A 27032-nucleotide genomic window follows, 5' to 3' on the forward strand; every position below is an offset into this window, starting at 1 on the left:
TACATCGGTCACTTTTACACCCCCGCAATCACTCACGCGATCTTATTGCTGTATACAATGTAGAGAATTTACGGAATATGTTATCTTTACAAACCATCAGAGACAGGGTTCGCAAATTTATTCGCAACTTTCTGCGTTTGACAACTTTTTTTCGTTTCTTTCCAACTTTTTATTCTTCTCTTTATTCTAGAGCACTACATTAACCTTCGAAATTTTTATTCTCTTGACTGATCTGTTTTATGCTTATGAGGTACGCTACACCAAATTCGCACTTGGACTTTTCCGCTGATTTTACACATCGAATTGTACGATTCTATAATTTTTTTTTTTTTTCTTTTACATCAAACGACTAAAACAAATTGAAACAACAAAATATGTGTTTTGCTTCGGCCTGTTTTTTTGCGTTAAGAAGTCTTAGGCTTAGTCCAGTACAAGCCAAATTATCGTACCTTACAAACATTTGTTAATCTTCTACGTTCAAGCGTAACTTATTATTCGGTCGTCACAAGCGAATTATTCATTGCTCTGGAACTATTTTTTTAAACCGTGCATTTTCAGGAGAAACTAAGTTCGGCTCTTTATACCGATGATTCAATTTGCCAATAAAGTGTTACAATGAATAGAAAACCCTGTTAATTAATTGAATTGTCAGTATTAAAAAACCAAATATCACCTACATTGCTAAAAATAAAGGAGGAGGAGGAATTTTTTCGTCGTGTATACGAGTAGAGCGTACGACTGCAAATCCATTTCACCCCGAAAATGAGTCAATTTTCGAGAGATGAAGGATAACTTTCACGCGAGTATAACTTTTTCAGCACGTAAGGCTGAAGTTGTGGATTATTCAAACGGCAATTGAAGGGATGAGGGGGTGTATGATGAAGACGGGATAAGTTTGAGAACTCGGTTTCGAAATGCTCGAGAAAGGTATAACTAAGTTCCTTGAAAAGTTTCAAGGTCAAGATCAAACTCCGCTAATATTTCTCAATTATTCAGTAATTCAATCCGTGAGAAAAATACAAGCGAAAAAAATATTCGTTTGTACAATTTTTTTTTTTTATTTATTTATTTTTTTTTTTTGTTTAGTCGAGACTCCTCGCGGCATGAAACAAGTTTGCATGACATACCGCGGGGATTTATTTGAACATTCGAAAGAGGCTTTTTTTTCTAATTCTGCTCTGCCACGCGACCTCAATGCGGAAACAATTGATTGACTTATCGAAAAGTGAAACAAGCCGATTTCCTTGATTAATACGCCGTTCACGAACTTCGTTAGCCGAACGAAATTGTCAATTCTCGTCAGGATGGACTGCATCTCCAGTCGAGGAGTTGACTAATCCAGAACGAGTGAAAGGGATGATAGTTCGCCCCGTGGGAAGAGGCGAGAAGGGTGAAATTTAACCGGGTGCAGAACGAAGGCTGACTACCGAAAACCGTGCTTGCCGAATCCACGGAAATTAAATAAGAGACCCCTCCAAACGACAGGGGTTAACGCTTGAGCGAGTTGATTCTGGAACGCAGGCTGAATTATCCCAATCCGGTTTATTGTTTCACGCAGTATTTACAACAACAGTAAGCCGAGGATTTTCGAGGGTGGCAAATAGAGCGACAAGTTTGTCGGAGGGCTTTGAGGAAATTGGTTGGCCAAAAATCGATACTTGTTATTAATCGTATTACGAGATAATCGCGCAGCGAGTATTGATCAAATTGTTGTGCTCCTAAGCTACGAGGATCGCCTTGAAAATAGTCAAATAAAAAATATCTACCGAAACGATAAACGGATAATTGGATATCGATGCTTCGTTTCGAATCACGTCGAAGTGCTTAAAAAATTCTAGTAGATTCGTTCGATTTGAATCTACCGTAACTCATTTTATTCAAGACTAGTTTTTACAAATTCATTATTTTCAAGTTTTCTTTCTTTTTTTTAGAAATTTTAAAATCTCTCTCATCGAGAGAGTGAAATAGGAAGAATCTGTTACATTTTTAACTATTATGAAGCGATTTGAGAAGAAGTATCGCTACATAAACTTTCGTTTGTAACTTTAGTCTTCCTTATATTTATGTATTTCCAAACACAAACCTTCCTGGCTCACGAATATAATACTTTGTAAAGTACTCATTTTACGACTATCTCGTAATATAAATCATAAAAAGTGTGAATTTGTGGCAAACCAACCTTTTTAATATCACCTCATAATTTATTCTCAGCGCAAACTTATCCGGTCCAGTCTAGTCCGCGTTTCATATAATTGTAAATTTTTGCAAGTACCCATCGGCGGATCGATCCACGCACAAATCTTACGCTGTTCAGTTTCATGTCAATTGGGTATAGAAATGGCGTGTACAAAGTATCAACATCGGCACTGCGTCTAGAATACTTGATTAAATCTGCGAAATGAATTTGCAAACACTGTGCGAAATACTTGTATACGTATATATATATATATAATATATATTGCTCCATCGCGTGGCTGTTTCTGGTGTTCGAAAATTAATGATCGCGAGACTTCCGGCAAATTTAAAAAAACTTTTTTTGCCCACACGGAACAGAGACTCGCCTTAATTTCATATTACCCACGTATAATAACCAGCAACGCGAGAGATGATTATCGCATATTCCAAGCAGTTAAAACGATCTGTATAATATCCACGATTTGCAAAAACTGAACGTTCTAATGTGCAGTAAACGCGTGCTGTATTTTTCGCTGAAATTTCCACCGTTATTGCCCTCTGGAACCCGCTCGTATCATGGTCAAAGGTTTTATGCGCCGAATTGATTGAGCTATGCAAATTGCCTCACTAGCAATTTTACTGTCTGCAGTATTCGCTTCGGGCAATAAAAATTTGCACAAGTGTAACGCGGACGAATATATATTGTCCTGACAGATAGAGACTAAACTATTTTATACATATTTACATATATACATATATACATATATTATATATGCATATCATATTTATATCTGTATAGTCGAATACGTACACACCTAGGTGGAGATAATCTCGTCAGGCCGCATTCTATTTACCCCTCTCCTTTCACCTGTTACGAGCTCTGTTTACCAAGTTTTAACTTATTGTCATTCGAGGATCGCTCTTGTTCCTCTGGAGACTGGAATGAAATTACTTAGAAGAAATTCATGAAATATATTACCAGTGGCACTCTTCATTATCTACACCGAAGCACCGGGAATATTGTACCAGGCGATAACCTGGATGCAATCGGGCGGAGTGACGGAGTAAAATAATTGGGTTTTGACACGTTAACCCAATGTTATCATTCACTCAATGTATGAGCGTAACGATGAAATTGTTACAAATTCGTTTTACCGGTGTAAAGCGGAACAAAGTTACGAACGAATCTCTGCTCTTATTATTCTTACTTTAATATCTTCTCTTTCGAAACGTATGCGAAGTGAACTCACCCTACCATTTCCCCCCCTTTTTATACGCGTTTTCACGATTTATAAAAATCGCTCTATCAATTAGGATACGATATTTTTATTTCCTTTGTCGTCGGTCATTTTATCGAGAACCTAGTAATAACTAAAGGTAGTGAAATAGTCAGATGTTCCGAGTCGAATGGAACTGGCATCGTAGAACTGCGAAGCATTGAAGGATATTATTTCAGAGTTCGATTGCTAATGAAAACGTTAATTGAAGCGATTATTCACGTTATTCAAATTTTTGTAATTGACCTTTCCTAGATCTTTTTATATACTCGTGGTCGAAAGTTTTTACTTCATCCATGCGATATAATTCCATTATACCGATACCGCTTTGAATCTGTTAGGCAATCTACGTTTTGCTCAATATTTTTCAACTAATTTAATCAAGTGCCGATTTTGCTGAGGTATGCTGGTACGTAATCTCCTGCCTCTGTTCGCACAGAATCTTATTTGGGAATCCGAATTTCTATCAACGAGATGAAGAAGGATTCGAATTCGCATCATTACCAGTAGCTTGCAAATATCCGCCGAAAGTATGCTGTATTCTAGACTCTGATAAGCCCCGGAGTTTAGAACAGGTGTATAATTTTTGGCTTACTGAAAGGTGAAACAGTTTCAGAATTTCGAACGGTGAGATTTCACCTCGAAGTTATCGTCACTTAACGAGCTTCTAATTGCTCCTAAAACCCGACTAATTACGCTTGAACTTCGTTAGGCGATGTCAAATTCTCAGCGACAGTAATTACAGAGGATATCGAAATTTCCAAAATTGAATATGCGTTTCGACGCCACTGTAATTATTTTTTCAAACAAGTACGCACAGTCTTCAATTATACACTGTATCTCTGAAAAGCGCCACGACTCGATCCTTTGTTTACAGCAGAAAGTGCACTGCATCGATTATCCCCAATCAGTGTGCCAGGGATAATTGAGAAAATTCTCGCAAGAATATCCGGTATCGGTTAACTTACTTTGTCCGTAGTAACCCGAGAATATCGTAAATCGTGTTACGGCTTACTTAATCCCGTCTCATCGTCATTACGTGCGAATCGAGTATCGAGCCAGAGGGTTTTCTTTATAACTGGATGTTGGAATTTGATAATTGAAAAATGGCTCGGTCTGTTATTTCTGTTCATTTCAATCCTTGGACGAATATTTAGCTGGCTACCAAGATTTCGTTCTTCAATATTCTTTACCATTTCTTGTTATCAGAAACCGTGAGTGAGAATATTCATGAATTCCCGGATTACCCTTATCCGTGAGACTCACCCGTAACTTTAATATTACACTTTTTTTCCCCCTGTAATCGTATCGTATACCTGTACGTATTATACGAAAAACTTTTCCATAGATCCGATGCCAGTCGGACTCTACCGTCTTAGGTGATCCTTTTTATATTTTTTCTTTCAATCCGTCCACGAAATAAGTATAAAGGTCAAATTTTTTTTCAGAGCAGTAGCTGATTCGAAGACAAATCGTTATCGACTAGCCGGAGAGTTTGAGTATCTCATTTTCCTTTTCATGTCAATCCTTGTAATCAAACATTCAAAACATAACAATTTTTATTTATTTCTTCTTCTATCGTCTTTTTCGTCTCATTCTCGAGAATCTCACGAACTGCAGATGAAAGAGAGGCCTTAGAATAAGAAGATGATCAAACACGCGACTTCATATACCGTTTTGATTGGGAAAAAGATATTTCACCGCAAAATTGGACATAACGCGATCTCTCTACACACACACACACACACACACGCACAGATATTCATTCCGTGTTGCAACATTAGCTCTGAACTTTCATCTTCTTCGCGAGATTTCGCCGGAACTAATTACTTCGTTTTCCACCATCTCCGCAAAAAGACGCAAAAAACAAAAACAACTAATACTCTCATCGAATTACGAGATTTACTGAAGAGAATTACTTCTCTCTCTTTCTGTCTGTCTCCTTGTTTTCAGAGAGTTCATCGCGATCGATAACGGATGTTCTGTGAAACTTGAACCTAGATTTCTTCGCTATCGTCTATAATAGTCTATATATTAGCTTTGACAAGTTCCGCACTTTCTTATTATTATAAAGTTTATCTGAAGGTTGGTCAACCATACATCGATACCCTATTAATCTTATTACGAGATCACTGCATGTATTGATTATCGATTATCGAATTTCTGTATAAGTCAGAAACGAAGGCCTTTTCAAAAATGCGTAAATGAAAAATATTGGAATTATGCTGAAAAAGCTTAGATCACATCGAAGCTTCATTTAAAATCGTTTAAAAATTCTTAAAAATTTAGTATATTCGTTCGATTTAATTTTACGTTGACTCATTTCATTGAAAAAACTGTTTTATACAAATTCACTGGGACAGTTTCTTTTTTTTCTTGTCGTGGTAGCATCGTTAAATATTAAATTTTACACCATTTCACCTATAATCGTTTTGACCAATTATTAGCAGCATTAAATTGACCACTGAGAACGAAAAGAAGAATTGTTACAGCGACTTTGTAGGAAATAGTATTTTGAATTCTGACGAATCTACTAGATTCAACCAAAGTTTCAAAACAACTTGAAATGACACACGGGTACGTAAGCTTTCGTTTACGATTCCAGTTCTTATCAAATTTTCTTTCTTCAAAGAGATTTCCGTAACTTATAAAACAAAAATATTTATCTCGAGCCTAGCAGAGGTGTCGAATAAGACGGATTTAAGCGAAGATCCGAATGGCTTCCCGCAGCAAGTCGAACCTCAAACTTTGAGTAATTAAAAGCAATCCCAAAAGTCAAGCTGTTGAAAAGTCTTACAGCCTGTTTATCATACTTCTCTTTTCGACTGGGTCTCAAAAAGACCAAAACTCGGTCTCGGGTCTCGTTTCAAAGTTTTTGTCCCGTCCGGATCCGCTTCGCGAGGCGAAAAGCCACTTGCTGGCATAACCAGCAACAGCTCTGCAGAGATTTACCGTTCTTCCGTTTTTCTTCTCAGACAGAGATTCATTCCGCTCTCTGTAGGACACTTCAGGGTACGGCTAAGCCGAGATCCAACCTCGGCGAATTTATTAGCCCCACGTTCCACATGCCGCGTATCTTAAGCTTTGCCGACAGGAGTCGGACAAAAAATGACCAGGAAAATTTTGCGGCTCTCTTTTTTTAAACTTCCGTCATGCGCATCCGGTCATTCGTTATTTGCCATGGAAAATTTTTCAGTGCCACTTTTGCGGTATCATTTTTACTTACTTTATTTCTTTCCCCCAAGCTGAAATTGAGCTTTGAAGTAACACGCATACTGCATAAATTAATTATCGACTTTACAGTTTACACTTTAAGCGCTTGAAACTCCCGAGGAACTACACGTAATATCGCAAATTTCCCATCCTCAGATTCTACAGAGTGATATATTTATTTATGAAGTGAACGTTCCAACGTCAGATATTCTCAAGCCTAGAATCGTTGAAGAAATTGATAAAAAACAACTTCCTTTAACGAAATATTTAACTCTAATACCGATCTATAAGTTTTATATAATTGATATATTGACGGTTTAACAGATTAGCAGATTAGACGAAATTGCTTTGCGAAAATAAACGAATGTTTACATTTAGAGAAAATTTAACCGGTGGTATCGTTTGCACACCTGTGACGATACCTATAATACGGATTCTGCCGACAAGAGCATGGCAACTGATAAAGCAGTTACAAAGTTTAGAACCAGAGTTTGTATCTCCACCATAGTGGTGACGTAGCCTGTGTCTCCGGGCAACCGCCAATGTCTATCATTATTGTGTTATCGTTATGACCGCCCAAGTGTGAAGAAAATGTCCCCTGCATACATAGACAAGCGTAGTAGATGACTAGGATTTATGGCCGGAGGATATATCTCGGGAGAATTTCGGATTTATAGGAGTATAGATGGAAATTGAATCCGGACGTCGTTTGTGGCTTTTCGTAAGATTTTTTGTCGCTCCGCGTTACGCGAGCATCGATCGGAGAAGGCAAAAAGAAAAAGGAAATTGGTCTAGCGAATAAAAGCCACACGTACGAATCGGAAGAAGGAGAAGAAAGTAAAGTGAAAAGGAGAATGAATGCGGGTAGCCTAAAACGTTTTTATCATTTTATACGAAGTCGCCGGTTGTATTTATACGACAGAAATACGGAATGGTCGAGGATTTTCCCCGAGGAAATAAGATTCTCCGTCAAAGACACGACCCCAAATATTTTCCCACTCTCCGCGACGACGAAAACTTCCGACCCAACTAATCGACGATTCTAAGGTATACAAACTCTAGAATTGGCACAATGTTAATATTCCACGAATTATGCTATATTCGTTTTCCCAAAGGTTCTCACATTTATTCTTCGCCCTTATTTCGCTTCGACGTACGTACGTAACGCAGAATAAATCGAGCGACAACTTCAAGTCCAGTTTTCTTGAAGTTAGGGAAGTCGGATATAAAGAGAAAAAAGAAAGCCTCGCATTTTTGCGAAATCTTTGCTGGAAAGGAGTCGCTGTTGCAGGAATGCTTTTATCGCAAGTCTGAAATATCACGCCGTCGCGGATGCGAAACGTTCTTCGTCGTAATGAGATCACGGCTACCTTAAGGAACGCGACGTTAACTAGTTACAGGCGTGAATTTTTCCTTACGGTAATAATAACCGAATTATTTCTACAACCGATCACGCATTATGTAACGCGACACTACACGACCCTTAGAAGTAAGGTAATTGAAGTTCTTACTCGCTGAGAAACGGGTAAGAATTCTTGATGAAATTTCGCAAATTGTAATCAATAAATTTGCAATTAGATACGCGGTTCAGGTACAACGATCCGTCTGGTAATTTGAATCGAAAGTCAATACGAATTACTTCGGATTGACGAAAACCGCACCTGATACTCTTGATTCGATTTTGGAATATAAATTATCCCTGCGGTGTATAATTCATCCGACGCCAACGCACCGTTTTATTCAGCGGTTTTAATCTCTGGAGGATTCGAAATTTAATCGTGCGACGGATGGCGGCGTTTAACTATGAAATTAAATCGTCTTTGAAAAAGGAGCTTCGTCGTAGGAAGCATTCGATAGGGATTTGTTACTTTACACTCGGTTCTTGGAGTCGCCAAGAGTCTTGCAGACTGTCTGCAGTTGCGGTTTGATTAACAATGCCGCGGACATATTTCAAAATGAAAAACAGGGCATTGTTCGCTTATGATTAGAGCCGTTATCAGAGTGAATAAGTATCAATGACTTGGGATAATCACGCCGTCGTTCGGATTAAATTTTAGTTCTGATCCTGCGTTTACGGATGTGTTGTTCCAAGTGCTATTCGAATGCTATACGGTTACGCGATGAGATCATCGTCGCTAATTAGCTGCTCAATTGCCTGCTCGAACCATGATTTGCGCTAAAAATAGATACCCAACATCATATATCATACATAGCATCAAAGTTCGAAACCAAATTTCGGATGTTCGGATGTTCAGAAAGTGACGTCACCCAAAATTTTTTTTCTCTTGACGTCATCGATCTATAGTAATCGAAAATCAGCTAGCCGAATTCTTCAGTCTGGAAACAAACGCGCAGTAGAGCGGACGGATGAGAATCGCGCTCCGCAAATTTCGAGTACCGGGTTCTCAACCTCCTGGATCCTGCGCTCGGGGTCCGATACCTAGTGAAAATCGACTTCCAGGACAAAAGCTCCGTAGTTTTTGCGCTCCAGGACCATTACCTGGTGAAACTCGACTTCCCGGACAAGCGCTCCAGGTCCTTGACCTGGTGACTTTTGGCCTTCAGGACTAATTTTCCGTAGTTCTGGCTATCCAGGTCCTCCACTGGTGGATCTCGACCTTCAGGACAAGAGTTCCGTAGTTCTGGCTAGCCAGGTCCTTGACCTGGTGATTTTTGACGTTCGCGAGTAATTTCTCGTGATTCCTGCACTCCAGGTCCTCTACCTGGTGGATCTCGACCTCCAGGACTCGCGCTCCGTAGTTTTGACTGTCCAGGTCCTTTACCTTGTGGAATTCAACCTCCAGGACTGGCGCATCGTAGTTACGTTTTGTTGAAATTGTTGCTGTACATTCAATATCTACCAACAACGTTATGGACTGGACGTCGAGATTCACTGTGTAAATTATTGTGTATGTATTTCAAAGTTTTGGCGAACGTTACGAAATAATTCGCGTTCGTGAGCTTAATTAGCGAAGCAATCAAAGGCGGAAATTAAATATTGAGAAAATGCTTTAATGGCAAGTAAGTATTTTCAGTTTAACGTCCGAAACAAGGCTGTTTTTACACTACTATCGGTTGACGCAGCAACCTTATTCATTTTACGACATATGAAGTCTTACATGTCTTTTACCCGTGATTATTATGACTACTAGATCAGTCGAAATGGAGGTAAAACGGGCGCTTTCACCCTTTGTGACAGTATATTACGATACATACGGGCAGAATTATCAGGTAGTGAGTTATGTTTTAACGTTCTACGAATGTACGCTAAATTGATGACAGTACGGCTTTATCCAGACGAGCCCAAAAATCAGCTGTACTAGGCATCCGACCCCGAACGAAACTAGTTTTAAAGCTAGTTAATTATTATTTGAGAACCATTCGACTGCAGATTAATTTCTCAGATTTCACCTGTGCGGGATTTTGACGCTTCCTCTTTTCAAAACTCGGGCCAGAGTCGTTAAAATGTACCAACTTGACACCACGATAAAAAAAAAAAAAAAAAATACAAAATGAAATAAAAATCACAGCACGTTGCTGAATTTTAACGGTAATTTAATTTCAATTTAAATGTTTTTCAGAGCGTTGGAAAAGGAATTAGAGTATCTAATCTATTGCGTTTTAATTAAAAATTACATTTTGTATTTTGCAATCACGGGGGAGTAAAAAGTACAGATTATATTTCTATTTTGTTATTGAAAATTGTATGGAATACAAATTGTACTTGTGTTTTGTAATTAGATCGACATGAATTACATTTGCCATTTTTATTTAAAACTGAACAAAATACGAATTACATTTGTTGTTACAGATAATTTCAGTTTAGTTTACAATTCTTGCAAGTAATCGTCATTTGTATTCCGATCAATCGCGAGTTTCGAGTGTAATTACGAATATTTTTACTCGACTAAAATTCTTCAACGTATTCAATCACTGAATCAAAAATTGAAATATCATTCGCATTCCATTTTATTTCGATTACAAAATACAAGTGTAATTGACACTACGTCTACCTCCGATTAAAAAATTACACAAACGATTAATTCTCCTGTCGCCTCAACGAAAAATTGTATATTTGGTTTGTAATTTGTAACTGTCCGCAAACAATTCTGCCAATCACTGGTTGATTGACCTCTCGAATTACGCCGAAATCACACCCAATTAAACACCTGCCCTATCCTTACGTACATAGTATACAAGCCGTAAAATAATTTCTCTTCGGAAATATATCCATTCTAAAATTTCTCTCCCGACTTTTGCCCCGCAGATCTGACGGGCCCGGGCTTAGGGTTGCAGATGGTGTCCTCAGCGGTGCTGGGGGCGGCGGCTGGGACCGGATTGGCCCTGGTCGTAGCGATGACGATAGTCGTCTACAGGTATTACGCCGTTAAACGGAAGGGGAAGTCCTGGAGCTCGTTGGACCGATGGCCTGACCCTCCGTCGACGACCAAGAATCGAGGTCAGAATTCCACCAGCGGTTCCACCGTCCTCAACTGCTGGAGGAAGCCTCAGCAGAGCTTTTACGCGGTCCAAACGGGGGTGAGTAAACTCGTCTGGTTTTCCGCGTCTGATGCACTTTCGTAATTGTCGTGTAGGTATAGAGGTGGAGTAAGGACACCGCGGTGGCGAAATTACACAGAGATGAAATGCCGGTGAAAGATACTGTGCGTGAATCTGTGCTGAGAGAAATTTTTAGTTACGGTTTGCCGCTCAGTCCTTGACTATTTTCATTTTTTACCGCAATCGAAAAATATAGTTCTAGGTAGATAATGATAATTAGTTTTCCAGCCGTTACCGGAAAGTCTAGTATCCGTTACTATTCTTTCTCGTTACGATCACTGTTGCTATATTTTCTTGCAACTGTTGCGAAAATTTAATACTTGTACAACGATAAATCGACGATAAAGCCTTGTTTAACTAAAAAAGTAGAGTAAACCTCACACACTGATTTTGCGTTGCAATTACCAAAAAAAGATCGACAATAGGGCAAAATGGTTAGGCGTACGTCGTTTTTCGTAATACCAACAATATTCGAACAGTTTTTTTAACGATACCTGTTTTACTGAATTTTTCTAGTTATCGTAACAAATGAGATTTTTCATAGTGCACATATTTTCTACACAAATCTCCGTCAATTTATTCTTAGTAAATTTTCAATCGATGTTTCTTCGTTCTGCAATTTTAAATGTAAACACTAGGCGAATTTCGCTAAAATTCGAGCAAGAATTCTAGGCATCTCTTTCTGTATACCTATATACGTATTTAATACGTTACAATATATATATTAGGGTGCTTCGTTTGAGACGACTATTTTTTTTTTCACTCCATAGACGAAATATCACTCTGAACACGTAAAAAAAAAATTCCCACCAAAGCCTAGCTCTTAATTTTAATTTTAAGTACTCGCTAAATGAATTTGAAATTTTCCCATTCAATTAACACGTAAAAATAATTTTTTTTTTGTCAATTATCTATAGCATCGCGAGTTTTCATACTATTTAATTGACCGTGGCCGAGGGTTAGTAATTGGAAAACGAGGAGCACGTCGCAGTGCCGAAATAAATTGAGTCGTGGGTCCTCGCATCTTGCGAGTAATTTTAGCCATCTTCCAACAACGTCGTTATTCTTACCATGGTTATCAACGATGTAATGACAGCTTTTATTACCAACCGTAAATTAGTTACTATTCGAATTTATCGAGGTAAAACGCAATAAACGCGGTGAACTTTGAGTACAATGGGTACGTCATCTTGGCGGATAACGTCACAGTGAATTCGAGGCGTTTGACGCAAGCTGGAAACAAAAAGCTCCCGAGGAACGTCGCCGAAAACGTGAATCATCTTTTGACGCTATTATCTCGATCGCCGATAACGCGGGATTGCCGAGCTTTCGTCGACTAGTCGATATGGTGTCGATAAGTTACCGCCGGGGTGAAGCTTGCGAGCTTTCAGGTCGGTAACTCCCGGAAAATTCGCTTGGCAGTAGGTGCAACATATTAACTTCAGCTCGTATCGGTGGGAATATTCGGCCGAGGGTTGATATGGATCTTATTTAGTCTCGAATGGTTATTCTCTTACGAAAATAACGCGATGTACCAACGTTTGACAATTCTCGGATATAATAGAGTACAGATATATGGGTGCGAAGAGAATTCAACCTGAAGTCGGCCATTTTTCACAGATTCGCTTTCTGCTGTACTATATTTTCTTTGAGAATCGTGATGCTTTCTCTTTCAAGCTTTCGACAAATGCAACCAGCTTATTCCCAAAACAGTCACGCGATAATTTCTCTTTTCACGGTATCGAACTCCGCTGCAATTGCTGCTGCAGAGCGTTGTGCCAAGAAACGCCATGAAAGCTCAGGGGGGAAATTTCATTCCGCGGCATATCGTACGTACATATATATGTATATATATATACACAGTATATGTGTATAGGTATATATATATATATATATATATATATATCCCAAAAAGGTGCACGCACGAGTAGAGAAGGCGCCCATCATTTTATTGATCGCTTTCTCAACCTCCACCCTGCAGAACTTGAGCAATCAACTTCGTTTATATTGATAAATTATATACCAGCATAGTATCGTATTTCGATTACATTTGTGCTTTTGTACAGAATTTTTTACTCGGCCTTAAACATCTCCTTTATACGCGAATATTGTGATTTTTTTTTTGTTTCTTCCTCCAATTACAGCAGAAATCGACAGAAAATTCCGTTTGAGATAACGTCTAATTGGAAATAAAAGAAAAAAAACAATCATCAAACTGCGCGTAAGATGCTCTTATGCGATCGGTTGTTCGAGAGTAAATGGGTGCGAAAATTTTCAACGAATCCGAGGAAAATTAGAGCGGTAAACTTACTCGAATGATTACTGATTTGCACGTGAATTTTCGGCAAAACTTCTGATCGGTTTTCATGAGTTTCTAAAATTAGAAGTCAGTCTCGTTTCAACTGTCCGAGTTTCAAAATCCAACTAATAAGGAGAAACCAAGTATCGCCTCAGTACAAAAGATTAGTATTTTTCCGAAACTTTGCAATCCTTTCGCATTTTCCGTAATGTATCATATATTATGTATTCCAAAGTCGAATTGTCACTCGTACTTTTCTTCTTCTCATCCTCCTCTTTCTCCTCCTCCTTCTTCTTCTTTCCTTTTCCTATCATTTTTCTCGCCAGTGAAACGGAAAAATCCGTACAGTCTGTGGGAAATGAAGAATGAGAAAAATGAAAAAAATAACGGACGAAAAAGCAGACCAATTGAAGCGACAAAAACGTCGTAGTCCGGCGGTTCGCTGAATCGGGTTTGCCTGCGCGTGTGTTGGAATTATACTGACATCAGAGGAAGCGAGACCCACCCGCTTTCCGTATCAGCAATCGATGGAGCACTCGCCGTCGAATAAGGGCTATCATCTCTTCTTAAATGTTATTATACGTCTACACGTCAATACCGAGGGCATACAGAGGGCTGTGATGCCCTCACAGAGACCCAACGGGACTTGACCGGACCCCGTCCTGAAAGTAATACGTACATGTCTGTTAATTTCAAGGGTGTATACGTGCGTACATACGCGTACACACATACATAAATACATGTAGACGCGGGTGCTTTAGAGCTATCGATCACGTTCACTAAAAGAGTAGAGTGAACCGAAGGAACTGATTTTGCGTTGCAATTGTGTAGATGTATAATTTACAGACCAACAATAAATAGGTATAGTTAAATTTGAATTATGTGTTCTTAGATCAGATTAGATGGGGATAAAATGGGATGGCACGATTCTGACGATTCTGAGTTTGGTTGGGCCTTGCAGATTTTGCTATTCTACGTTTCGAAATTCCATGCACCAGATTTTCGGAACTACGACACTTCGATACTGTGCCTATTTTATTATGCGGCTATTCAACATTTTTGCCCCGATTCATTTCTTTCCTGTCATTTGCGCCAGTCCAACGACCTTTCGGCTGAAATTTTTACTCTCTGAGACGATTTCTAATGTATACTCAATTACTCACGCTTGATGAAAATCGACGAATTATGTGGAAAACGGTGAATATTGACGAGACACTTGACGAAAACGTTACATTCATTTCCTCTCACGTACTGTATTGTTTTTACTTGAAATTAATTGCTTGCGATAAACGAAATTGATATCCGGTGAGTAAATAACCCGCGATTAAAACCTGGGGAGTAGAATTTCATCGACATATTATCCATTTCTTTTTTTCCCGCGCAACACTGTTTTTCTTTATACACAGAATCTATCGTCGCGTTTGCACAACTTTTCCTGAGATTGTTTTTTTCCATGAGAAAACAAATTTCAAACTACGTTATACTGTATACAAATAGTTTTTTCTTTTTGTTGTTTACTTCGAAAGCTGTTTCAGCAGTGGCATAAAAATCGTTTATTTTTCACATTTTCGGAATCTGGAATCTTATGAGCAGCCAGCTCGGTGTGCTTGTGGTGAAAAGCTTTATTATATACGCACGTGTACACGTATATATTTGTGTGTAACATAAAAATACGATGAATATTGAAAGCTCTCTGCAAGACCTCCGGAGAGGCGACGCGACGTTTTGTATCGGCGATGTGTTGAAAGGAACTCGGTGAGTCAAGGAATAACTCCTACGAAGGCAGGTGTATTATCTTGCGAGCTTTGTGAATAATTAACGAAACGTCAGAATTCCGCCTAGATTAATTTCCGACGAAAAGACAAGGACGATTCAATCAGCCAGAATTCAAACGATGAAATGATAACGCTGAGTGTAAGATGCGTGCCTTAATTATTCTCGGCGATAACAGAATCTTATATGTATATATATATATACACACCTCATATTCCTCTCAATCGCTGGAGATATCGAAATGCGAAATTCAATATCAGACGTCTCGCAGAGTAACGTAATCGGAAAATGCTGCGCGCCATGATATTATGAAAATAGCGTCTCGTTCCCCCGGGTAAATATCGTTTCAAATTTGTCGTCACTTTCTCGTTATTTTCTTGTTGTTTTAAAAATATTAATTCCAAATTTGAACAAAATTCGATAAATTGTAAAGAACAGATTGAACATGACGAGTTTGTAAATATTTTTGCTTACCTTACATCTTTTCGTTTCTTTATTTATTTCTCAATTACTTTTCGCGAGTTTCAATTCTTCCTTTTACTCAATCTCACAATGTTTTCTTCCCTCGTTGATATACGTCGAGAAAACATTCCCGACGAAAAATACGATCCACACCGATCGTTGTGAAAGAAATTTTCTTCCAACGGGGCGAGAAGAGTATAATTCAAAATCGCATTCCACTTGATATTATATTATTATGCAGGAATGGCGCATCGGATCTGCACAATTAAATTGGTATAATGGACACGTGTGTAAGGAGTGTGATATGGAATACATCCGGTAGATACGCAGAATCGCGTCGGATATCGAAGAGGCGTATTGATCTATACCGGTATAGGAAAGCTCGTTCTATACGTCCTCTCTAAACTGTATACACATATAGGTATACACCTAGCGTATGCATCGAGAGGATCGTGACTTTGCATTTCATTACCTGTAATCATAAATCTGTTGGCGGCCCGCGATAAGATCTACGCTAAATTTGTTAAAACTATAATAAATTTCTATGTCCGGGGGGGGCGTTGTGCATATATATATATATATATGTGTATACTGTACGTTAAATTTACCTGCGCGTAGGTAAAATTTCTTAACTTAGCACTTAATTAAATCGTGGTATAATATTGAGTTATGCGAGGCCTCCTGCACGCACTACACGAACAAAATAGGGACTAGTAACAAAGGGGAACGAATTTTTCTAAACTTGTAATAAATTTGCTTCCTGCTTTTGCCGAAGTTTTTACGCTTTTATTCAGTGATAAACTATACTGTTATACGCGTTGAATTTATTGCACGATGGAAGAAAATTTTCGTTAATATACTCGGGAGTGACATTTTTAATAATCTTCTTCGTCGGTAACAAAAATTAGATAATATCGATTTCAAGTAATTAAATTGGAACTTCCAATGCAACTGTACAGCCGGGCAGGTTTTGCGTTGTACAACGCAGCCTTCAATTAGAGAAACAAGAGCGAACAAAATAACCCAATTTCATCGCTAATAATCCAGCCAAAATTTAGCATTCAACACAGGCATATAACATAGTTCACGATCAAACATCTACACATGCACGTATGTTCATTGCATTGGTCAATTTGGTCAATTACAACCATCGCGGATGTTAAAAAATTACAGGATGCAACGACTCGATTCGATATTAACAATAAACCGTGCGATAAATTTCCAGAATGATGCAATTGTAAGCCTCGCTTGAATTCGGGGTAAAAGGATCGTGAGCTTTTTTATTCTCGCTTACGTCACAGAGTGTTCTTCTGTTATTAATTTCAATCTTTGTTACTATAAATATCGAGATAGAAGAAACATCCACGTCGCACACGCATTATTTAATACGTGAAACAGCGGAGGCTTGGGTAGATAAAAACGCAGCTTTCTTCATTCATGCAGCGAATTTCTCAGGCATCCCTGTAACTTTAACGGCGTACTATAAATATAGTAGCCACAGGGGTGAAACGGTGGGACGGGTAACGAAAATATATTATGCACAGGTAGTCTAGTTTCTCCCTTTTTTTTTTTTTTTTTATTCAAGTTTATCTTTTTATTATTTTTCCTTTTTTCTGCGCTCGTTTTATTTCAGCGGAAACTTTCAAGCTTTATATTATGTATTATACCTAACAAATGCCGAAGTATAAATGGCACGTTGAAAAATATTATAAGTTCGGTGTGGATTTTTTACGACGGACTGCGGCTTATATGACTCTTTATTTTACGTGGGTGAATAATTTTTGCATTTTTCATTTTTTCTATGGAATAATATAGAAATTTGCAACTGAAGAGCTTCAGACTTTTCTACGCATTCTCCTCAACGCCGATGACAGATGCCTGTTATATTTTCTCTCGCACGAATTGTGCGTAAGATGCAGGTTTACTTGATTCATAAACTTTTGGCCAGCTTTTTTGGATCAAAATTTTCTCCTTATCGCAATTTGGAGATATTACAATTTAAATTACGATGTGAAAATCCTTCATCCTTTAAACTTTTAGGACTTACCGTTTATGAGAAACACGTTGAACAATTTTATCACGTTTGGGAATTGAAGCTTTGTCTGCGAATTCTTTGCACTTCCTTCTGTCGGGGAAAAAATTATGGCCTAATGTGTTTTTTGTGTAAAAAAAAGTCTAATCCTTCCAAATGTGAAATCCCTTTCAAGGGAGATCCTCAGGGACTTAAAGAAGAACGCGTTTTTCGAGATTTTTATCATCCCGCATAATACGTGGTACGAAAAATTCGAGAATCCTGGAATATTTATACCGATTTAATTATGATCCTATTTTCATTCCGCGTTAAAAGTTTTAAACTATAAAAAAAGTATCATCTATGATTAAGTATTCGAATCGGAATGCATTGATTGATTGATCGCGTGAAATTGCACTTTGCCAATTTGTTATAAAATTGAAGAGGGGGATTAAAAAAGCTGCAAGTGCTTGCAACCAAAAATTTTCAAAAACAGAGATAAACTCTGACTTATATTACTGCATAGTTACTTGTCTACGGAATTGATTTGCAAAAAATGGCACTTACAACCTTTTTCAATTCTCGTCATTAATTTTATTCTTCCAGTCTCTCATATTCTATACCTTGTATAGAACGTCGATCTTGCGAACTCTTCACGTGTGACGTCAAAGTTGAAAGTTGGTTTATTAGCTCGCCGGGTGCAGAGCAAAGTCCCTTATCGTACAGACGCTAAGGAAAATCCGAGCTGTGCTCAAGGAGGAGAAAAAGAGAAAAGTGAGAAACAAACCTGCGGTGTAAAAATAGGATGAAAAATGTAAAAATATATGGTAATAATAATAATAATAATAATAATAATAATTGTACACATTCGCACAGTGCAGCGGATAAATTGACAAATCCTGGGCAAACGGTGAATATCCACGTATGATATTGCGAACCTGGGCGGTCTCGTTAATCACTATCGCTCGATCGCTTCCGCATTTAATTTTGAATGATCCTTAAAACCCGATTCCTCGAGATTGCGGCCGGGCGAGCTTTACGCCTGTGTAAATACGACTACATATACTCCCGGCCCTCTTTGCTGCGGGGTTAAAAATTTCTTGAAATCAATTACACGATTGACGGAAAGATTTGAAAGCCTTGTATCGTACACGCATGTAAAGCGTTGTGTACGTACTTATTTACACGCACACATGGTAAACAAAGCGTAAAATCGATATCCTTATCGTCGGAAGGGACGCGCTTCGAACGACCTTGACCAACGATACGACCGGATTCGGATTCTATCAAGCTCGGTGCTTTTATAAAACGTTATACCTACCTATCGTTTTCTGCCGCTGTTATTGCCGCAGGCGTTGGTTCTCACGGCCGTGCAAAAACCCGGATGAAAAGTAAAAATTGGAATACGCAACGAAACGAGAAAAAGACCTCAAGACAATATGGAGAGGAGAGCTGCCTCTGCCGGTTGTTTTTATTGTGAAAATTGTAAAATGCGCCCGAGTCGATACGGTTTATATTGTACGCCTACAATAGCTTAAAATACGACGTGTTTTTCACGGTAGAATAATTGTATAGGCTATTCTCGACTGCTGTATCGATGGATCTGCGTGCCGATGGGAATTATTTCTGGCTTGATGATGAAATCCGAAAATGGTTGCCTTGGACTTTGTTCAAATATTGTATTCTCGCAAGGTGAAAGTAATTGTCGTAAATGATAATCGGTAATCGAAGACGTGGGTTTAAAAAATCAGTTGTTGTTTTTCTTTTAGAATTTTTTAGCACCGTCTTGCAGAAAAAACGTCAAACGATTTATAGGTGTTACAAGTATGTGATGTATTAAGGGGTTGGTTGGCCGAAAATTTAACATTTTTATTCAATTCATTGTGAGACATTCTTACATTTTGTGCTCTCAAAATTATTACACCCGTAAGATGCGAAGATATCTTTAAAAAAAGCGAACATAATAAATACTGAAATGAAGAACGAAAGTTTAAATTGTTATAGATACTTCTGATAATGGCAATCTTAGATTGTAATTGAACAAAACCACCAGATTACCAACCAGTTCGAAGCGATTTTAAACAGAGCAGCGATATCCAAGCTTTCTTTTTTTTTTGTTCACAAGTTCAGGAGTTTTTATTTTTGTATTTTAAAAGCGTACTTCCTGACTTGCGAATAAGATAACTTGATCTTCTTCAATTACACTTCTATTTTCTTCTACTTCAATCTACATATATAACTATCTCGTCATAAAATTAATACGGAGTATCGATTCTCACCTCAAGTGATTATCAATCGGGATATTCAGATTACTCGTTTACTCATGCATTTTTCTTTTTCTAACAGAATCTGCGTTTTTTTTTTTTTTTTTGGTTGTGTTTTTTATTCTCGTTTCATACTCCGTATTATACAGATTATCATACATCGTGAGAATTGGCACACCGGAGATACGTGAAAATTTATTTCGAAAACCGCGTAAATAATAAACACGAATAAACGCGCTTCGTTTCTACACGCTGAATATAACGGGAATAAAAATTGACTCGAAAGAACACCCTGTCACTTCTCAAACCTCCGTCACCGTGTAGATAAGGGTTGAAGATATAAAAATAATACATTTGCCTGTAAACTACGATTTATTTATTTGTGTCAGGTGTTTCTTTTTTTTTTTTTTTTATTTTTTTTTTTTTATTTTTCAGAAAACTCACGCTATATTCCATCATACATAATGTACATACATCCGTATTGTTTTCGGGGGCAAATCAACCCCTGGAATAATATATTAATCCGGATTCCGTGACGCATTGCATAATCCGCCTTATACTAGACGGTGTGAAATATTACCTATACTATATATATACACACATCTATATATATATATATGTGTGTATGTATGTGCACGTACATAACTGAGCGAACAGATCCTTCATCCAGGCACGTATATATGTACGTACGTATGTACGCGAGGTATACAATACCGCTGAGAGAGAGAGAGAGAGAGAGAGAGAGAGAGAGAGAGAGAGAGAGAGAGAGAGAGAGAGAGAGAGAGAGAGAGAGAGAGAGAGAGAGAGAGAGAAGAGTATACGCTGTGTTTCGGTAACCTGTTGCGGCGCACGCAGCGTCTATTTTACTTCTCTCCATTTTCCCTCGCGCTTTTCCCTTGCCGCCATGGCCCCATAAAATGTATACTCTTACGTATCACATACATACACATTTATACAGAGCATATAATAAAGCGTACCCCGATCATATACAGGATCGTTGAAGTTGAAATGCGCCTCCTTGTTTTTCAATATACATGACAGTGAGTTTTTCGAATTATGGTTTGAGCGGAAAGAATTGCCGAATATGTCTTAACGTTTTCACGGAGGGGAAAACTCACTCGCATGCAATTATACGTAATGAAAAATAATACTTCTTACGTATAATAGATGTAATAATTGTACATCGGAATCGCAGAAGCTTTTTCCCCGTGGACTTTGCGTGAATTAATAACGATCTTTTTTTTCACTTTTTTTGCCTTGTGTTGAAAATCAATTGACAATTAGTTGTTTTTCCAGACGGTACACGGTTCTGACACGACTGTAGACAATCTGTGATAAACTAACCGCAAAAATTCTGCAACTTTTAGGAAAAAAAGTACAACTTGCAAAATGGCAAAAAATAAAATCACACATATTTAAATCACAAAAATTTATCGAATCCGAAAGTGTGTTATATTGATAAATCGATTTTGAAAATACAAAACTTCTTCCAGACGGTGAAATCGTAGGGTATTTAATCAAGTGTGCATGGGTCGAGAAATTGACACGCAAGAAAAGCTGCAGACTGAATTACAACAACGTACCAAAACGCATGCTAATATACATCGAGCGTGTAAATACACCCTCGCAACTACTTGCGCAGGTTTACACATGTGTGTATTTACTTACGTACGTACATTGCGCGAGTGTGCTTGCAGGCACGCGTACATGGGCATATATTATATATGTATATTCGCGTCGGCCGGTACCGGCGCGATTGGGAAGGATGGAAGGATCTGCGACGGTAGTCGGGACTCGACGCGCAACCCCGAACCGTCAGACAGAGCGTCGCGACGCCTCGAACGTTGTGCGTTACAACCGACCGTAAACACGGAGAGTGCAGGGGATAGTTGGGGAAACGGTGGGAATCGGGAGTCCGAAGAAGTTTTGAATGGTAAAAAAATAAGTAATCGGTAAGAGGTACCTTAGAGATATACTTCCCGTCCGTCAAACGATCGTCTCGATTACATAATGCATCCCGATTACTGCGAAGGACTTTAACGACGCTGTTTTACGAATTACCACCACCGGCGCGGCGGTCTTTTAACCATCACCGTGATTCATCTTGTATCTGCCTAATTATCATCGATATATATATATATATATACACGTACACGCGTATGGACAGAGAATGTAATCTGTAATTCACCTGCGATTACCGAGTTTATTGTAGGTGTACGATATTACGTGTGATATCGTTTGCGACACGTGTAACAATCAAATCGGATAATAACCCGAAGATGCCTTCTTATAAACGCGGAGATGTATAAATTAAATGTGGAATAACACGAATCGCGCGAAATATGTTATTTATTGAAAGGTTTACACGGAGGATTAACAACCGTGTGTGTAAATGAAATCTCGAATCCTATTTTAAGAAGTATCGATGAAATAAATAAAATAATAAACGATAATCAACGATGCATTTATGGTAAACGTATTTTCGGCGAGTGATAGTAAAAAAGAAAAAAGAAAAACAACAACAACAAAAAACCGACAATAACGTTCGATCAGCCTATGTTTTTAAACCGAATAAAAAAGCCGGACAATCACTTGTATAACAATCATAAACGTTGTATGTGTACTCAAACATGAGCTGTAAAATGTATAGTTGAACTAAGATAAATAAAATATTAAAGACATCAAGGCTTTAATCAATCGTAGATACGAGATAAATATCCCAATTATTCAATTTATACCTATAATACATGTGCGCGCGTGATTTCCGATTAATTTTAAGAACTAAAGAAGAAGAAGAAGAAGAAGAGGAGGAGGTGGAGGAGGAGGAGGAGGAAGAAGAAGCGACGTTTGAGAAGATCGAAAAGCGGTAAAGTAGAAAAGCGGACGAGGGCTAGGCGTTAACGCTGGTACTAGACGAACTCGTCAAAGTGCCCGACAAATTGTCAGAAGTATTCGGGGATGTGCTGAAGCTGGCATGCGGCGGCGGGGACGGGGACGTGGCTGGGGGCGGACCCGGGGCCGTCAACGAGAAGACGAACCCGACGAGCGTCGTAACTAAAATCGGAGTCGCGACCGGAATCGCAAAATTCAGGGCCCGGAGCACCCAAAGGGCCAGGGCTCGATCGCCCCTCTGCTCCGTCGGGACGACTGACAGCGCTGACAGCACAATTTCCACTGCAAGCTCCGAGGTATAACCCTGCAGCTTTTGATAACCTTCCACCTTCCGTAAAGTTTACCCGAAACTTGTCGTCGTAATTTGAACGTACTTCGGTTCGGGATGAAAATCCGGTGCAAAGGGAGAGAAAATTATCACGGAGAGTGTGAAAGGGCAGACTTTGATAAAAACTGCGGGAAAAGACGGACGCGTCACGTTTTTTGTCACAATGTACTTCGTTAAATACAGAGTTTACTCTGAAAACAGTGAAAACCAATGTGTGCGGAGCAACGTAAAAATGTAGTTGAGACGGATATTTTTTTTACCAAAAATCTCTGTCTCCTTCTTTTCCTGAAGACTTTAGTAAAATCTGTTATTTTTTATTTTCTTCTATCCGTCATATTGATAAACTTGGCGCACAATTATTGTTCAATGATTCGAAGAATTTGTACTTTGTGGTTGTTTTAGTAACGCATTTGAAAAATTCACTCTGTTGAAGGTTTTCTTCTCCTGTCGCATGATCGGTGTTCCACAACTTATAATATTACCTGTCCTAAAATAAGTGGTTTCTTAATACGGTTATCGTTCATAATCTTCAACTATATTTCCATTCTCTTATACCATAATCAAAAAATATAAATCACGTTAAAAAAAAAAACAATTTTCTTTAAATTCAAACAGTGTTTAAACTGTTATCTTAACGTTATTTATCAATTCCATTAGAATTTTCTAATAACTGTAATAACAATTTTTCTCACTGTAGACAGATCGGCAAATTGTATAATTTTTTTTTCTCCTACCAACAATCGACTCAATGGAGAAAAGAACTTATATTGCAGGAGATGATTAGGAGATGATTCCAAACTCGTGATAGTTATATGATTTTAGTTTAATCAGGTGTAATCGAAACTTTGCCGAGAGTGGGTATTATGTTTTAGTTTAGTGTCTGCTTATGGATGTACATCCCACTACAGAGTTGAGGATCATCTTCTCACGGCAGAGGTTTATCGAATTAGGCTCTCTCTCTCTCTCTCTTTCTCTATGCATGTATGCATGAAAATTTAGAGCTCAGATTTCACGCTCGAGTTCCTCTTCCTACGTCTGCAAGTGGAGAATAGCTGCAGGAGATGATATCGAAGAAGCAGAGAGAAAAGAAAGAAAAATTTGTTTATCATACAAATAGTGTGATGCGAATAACTTCGAATCTGAAAGCAGGTATAACTTTATTCGAAAAGTTCCAAGCTTCCGGGATACTTTGGTAAACTTTTCGCTTATTTATTCAGCCCCCTCCTTAAAGACAACTTACGACAACTTTCGCTTTCGAGAATTCTCGCTAGATTTAAGCGGTACTTCAATCGGTGAAAACATTATGCTTTTAGTAAAATACTTTGGAAGAAGAGCTGCAACGAATTCTGCGCGACGGAGTTTATCCTTGAAGGCAGAAGAATTCTGATCCTGCGACTGAGTAGCTTGAACTTTTCTTTCTTTTTTTTTTGTATCGTGGACTTGCGAAAATCTATGACGTCGCGAATTGTAGAATTTCTTTTTTTCCCAAAGATACCGCATATCGTTAGATCGAGGAATTAGAACTATCTTCTCGTCGTCCTTATCTTCAGCTAAAATGTACCAGCCAAGTTTCAGATCGTCAATAATACACACTGGGTGTGGTCAGATAAGAGAAGTCTCAGAAATCCGCGTTCTTGGCCGTCTGGGTCAACTTTTTCCACCTTTTTATCGAATATTTTCTCAGCAATCCGTTCTTTCGGAACTCGCTGAGTATACCGTTGTTATTGTTTTCACATTTTTGAACTTCGCCGTTTGTAAAGATGCTCAAAAAATATTTCTGAAACACCGTTGATTCTGTTTTACCTTTTTTTTTCAAATTAACCGAAGTAACGGTAAGTGACAGAACAAATAGCTGGTTAAAAATATGTACAAATTGTTTGCAAGTACAGTTTCGGAGCTTTATATGTCGTAGGTATTTCGACTGAATATTATTTCTGGCGAAAGAAACTAATTCTTGTACAATTTCATTCTGAATATATTTATTCCCTGTATAAGTATCAGGAGCAGTCTTTATACGAATTTGTCTACGATTTATATTTACTTTTCGAAAAATATACAGTGTAGGATTTGAGCGCAACGATATTTTCCTTAATTCCATTTTTTTTTCAAGCCATCAGCGTAGGAAATTCAGTAAAAAAAAATTGATGACAAATCGTAAATTATATTACGGTTTGGAAGACAAAAGTTTATTCCTGACAAAATTGCACCTTGAGCTTTTCCCGGAAAGCACCGGAATACGTTAAATATCACAATATAATATGAATAATAGAAGCCAGAAGAGAGATCAAGGGAAGAAAAAGTGTTCCAGTTTACAAAGAAAGCTCGGACGCGCACCGTTTATTTATTTTTTTTTCTGTCTCAAATCCCGCCCCATTCTCGTTTAGCGGTCGCGTGATTTTCTCTAACAATGGGCCCGAGTCTGACCCATTACGACACCCGCTTCGAGTATTTTCACGTACCTACCGTGTGCGGAGTTTCTATTGTAGGTGGAAACTCTGGGCAAAAATCTCGGGATCACCGTTCGCGAAAAGAAAAGCGAGACCCCCAGGTCTGCAAACAAAATAGGACAAATATATTGTCGATGTTCAGTCCGCGGGAAACGAAAGCTCAGAGGTTGAGGTGTTAAGCTCACTGATGTATTGTTGATGGCAGACCGTAGAGTCCATAATATAAGAGGTTCTCTCGCACTTGTTGCGTTTCCATTCTTTGCGTCTCGTGTAAGATAAGCTACTGCCATGCACTCGGAAAGACGCGAACTACGTTATACACACACACGCTCACACACACTAGGGTGTGGAAAAATGTCGAGAATGCGAATAAATCGCGGGACCGAACGAGCTGTGATGTGTAATTTTGAAAAATAATATGGTATGTAATCGAGTTTCGCGGAAAATTCATAGTATGTTAATAACGAAAGAATAAAAACAGAAATTACCGTGTTTCATTATGTTAAAATATAATTAAACCTTTGTACAACTTCGTGATAAAACGGTGTAATTATAACAGCAACAACAACAACAACAATAATAATAATAACAACGAGTTGAGAGTTGTTGAAGCCGTGTTCATCATTTGCATGAGACTAACGATAAACGGGGAGAATATAATATGAACGAACATATAAGCTGCTGTTTGTTTTGTTTTTTTTTTCTTTCTTTTTTTTTTTGTACCGCGAAAGAAGAAGCATTTTTTTATATTTGTCATAAACTTTTGTTGGCTAATGAAAATTCGATGTGGGCGGACAGTACGTAACAAACGATCGAAGCGATTTCGTCGAAACGCTGTAATTTTATCGCGGTAAGTTGTATTGATTTCTAACAAGCTTTGTTCACTTTTTGCCTTTTTCTTTTACGCGACACTATTTATTTCCAATACCGTTAACAGTAGTTATACGGTTCTAGGGTGGAGGGCAATTTCAGTTACGTAAGGTCAGAGGTTGACAATTCCCAGAGCCCCGGGGCGTTGGATTGCAGCATCGCAGAGCGAAGCGCACTCAATTGGTTTGACGTTAAGTGCAGTTCAAGGATGGTAGGAATAACATCTTTTCTCCGATATCGCTTCAGAGGGATGTTGACACGAATCTGCCTACGCGTCGCATCTTCGTTACGTCAGTTGGACGCACTGAGAAAAAATTTCATCATTTATAGTTACCAAGAAAACTGCAGCAATACGACTATCTTTACGCGATACAATGGTTTAAAAATTTTTTAAATCACAGAGAAATGTGGTACAACAAATTATTTAGCGTGGTTACAGTTGGCAATACTAAAAATTTTAA

At 38.3% G+C, this 27032-nt stretch overlaps 1 protein-coding gene across 4 annotated transcripts in view; it reads left to right on the forward strand.

Annotated features, from left to right (window-relative positions):
* LOC124185653 (synaptotagmin-5) overlaps window positions 1-27032 on the forward strand; it is a 60359-nt gene that overhangs the window by 15784 nt on the left and 17543 nt on the right. For 2 of the 4 annotated variants that reach the window (XM_046576612.1, XM_046576613.1), the window contains exon 3: window positions 10933-11204. In XM_046576612.1, the coding sequence (XP_046432568.1) occupies window positions 10962-11204 (243 nt within the window). In that variant the 5' untranslated portion in view covers window positions 10933-10961. Of the gene's footprint in view, window positions 1-9223; window positions 9261-9310; window positions 9687-10932; window positions 11205-27032 lie in introns of those variants that run through there. The other 2 variants (XM_046576611.1, XM_046576610.1) reach the window with 2 other exon arrangements.

The sequence above is a fragment of the Neodiprion fabricii genome, chromosome 6 (assembly GCF_021155785.1).
Source record: "Neodiprion fabricii isolate iyNeoFabr1 chromosome 6, iyNeoFabr1.1, whole genome shotgun sequence".
Taxonomy (NCBI): domain Eukaryota; kingdom Metazoa; phylum Arthropoda; class Insecta; order Hymenoptera; family Diprionidae; genus Neodiprion; species Neodiprion fabricii.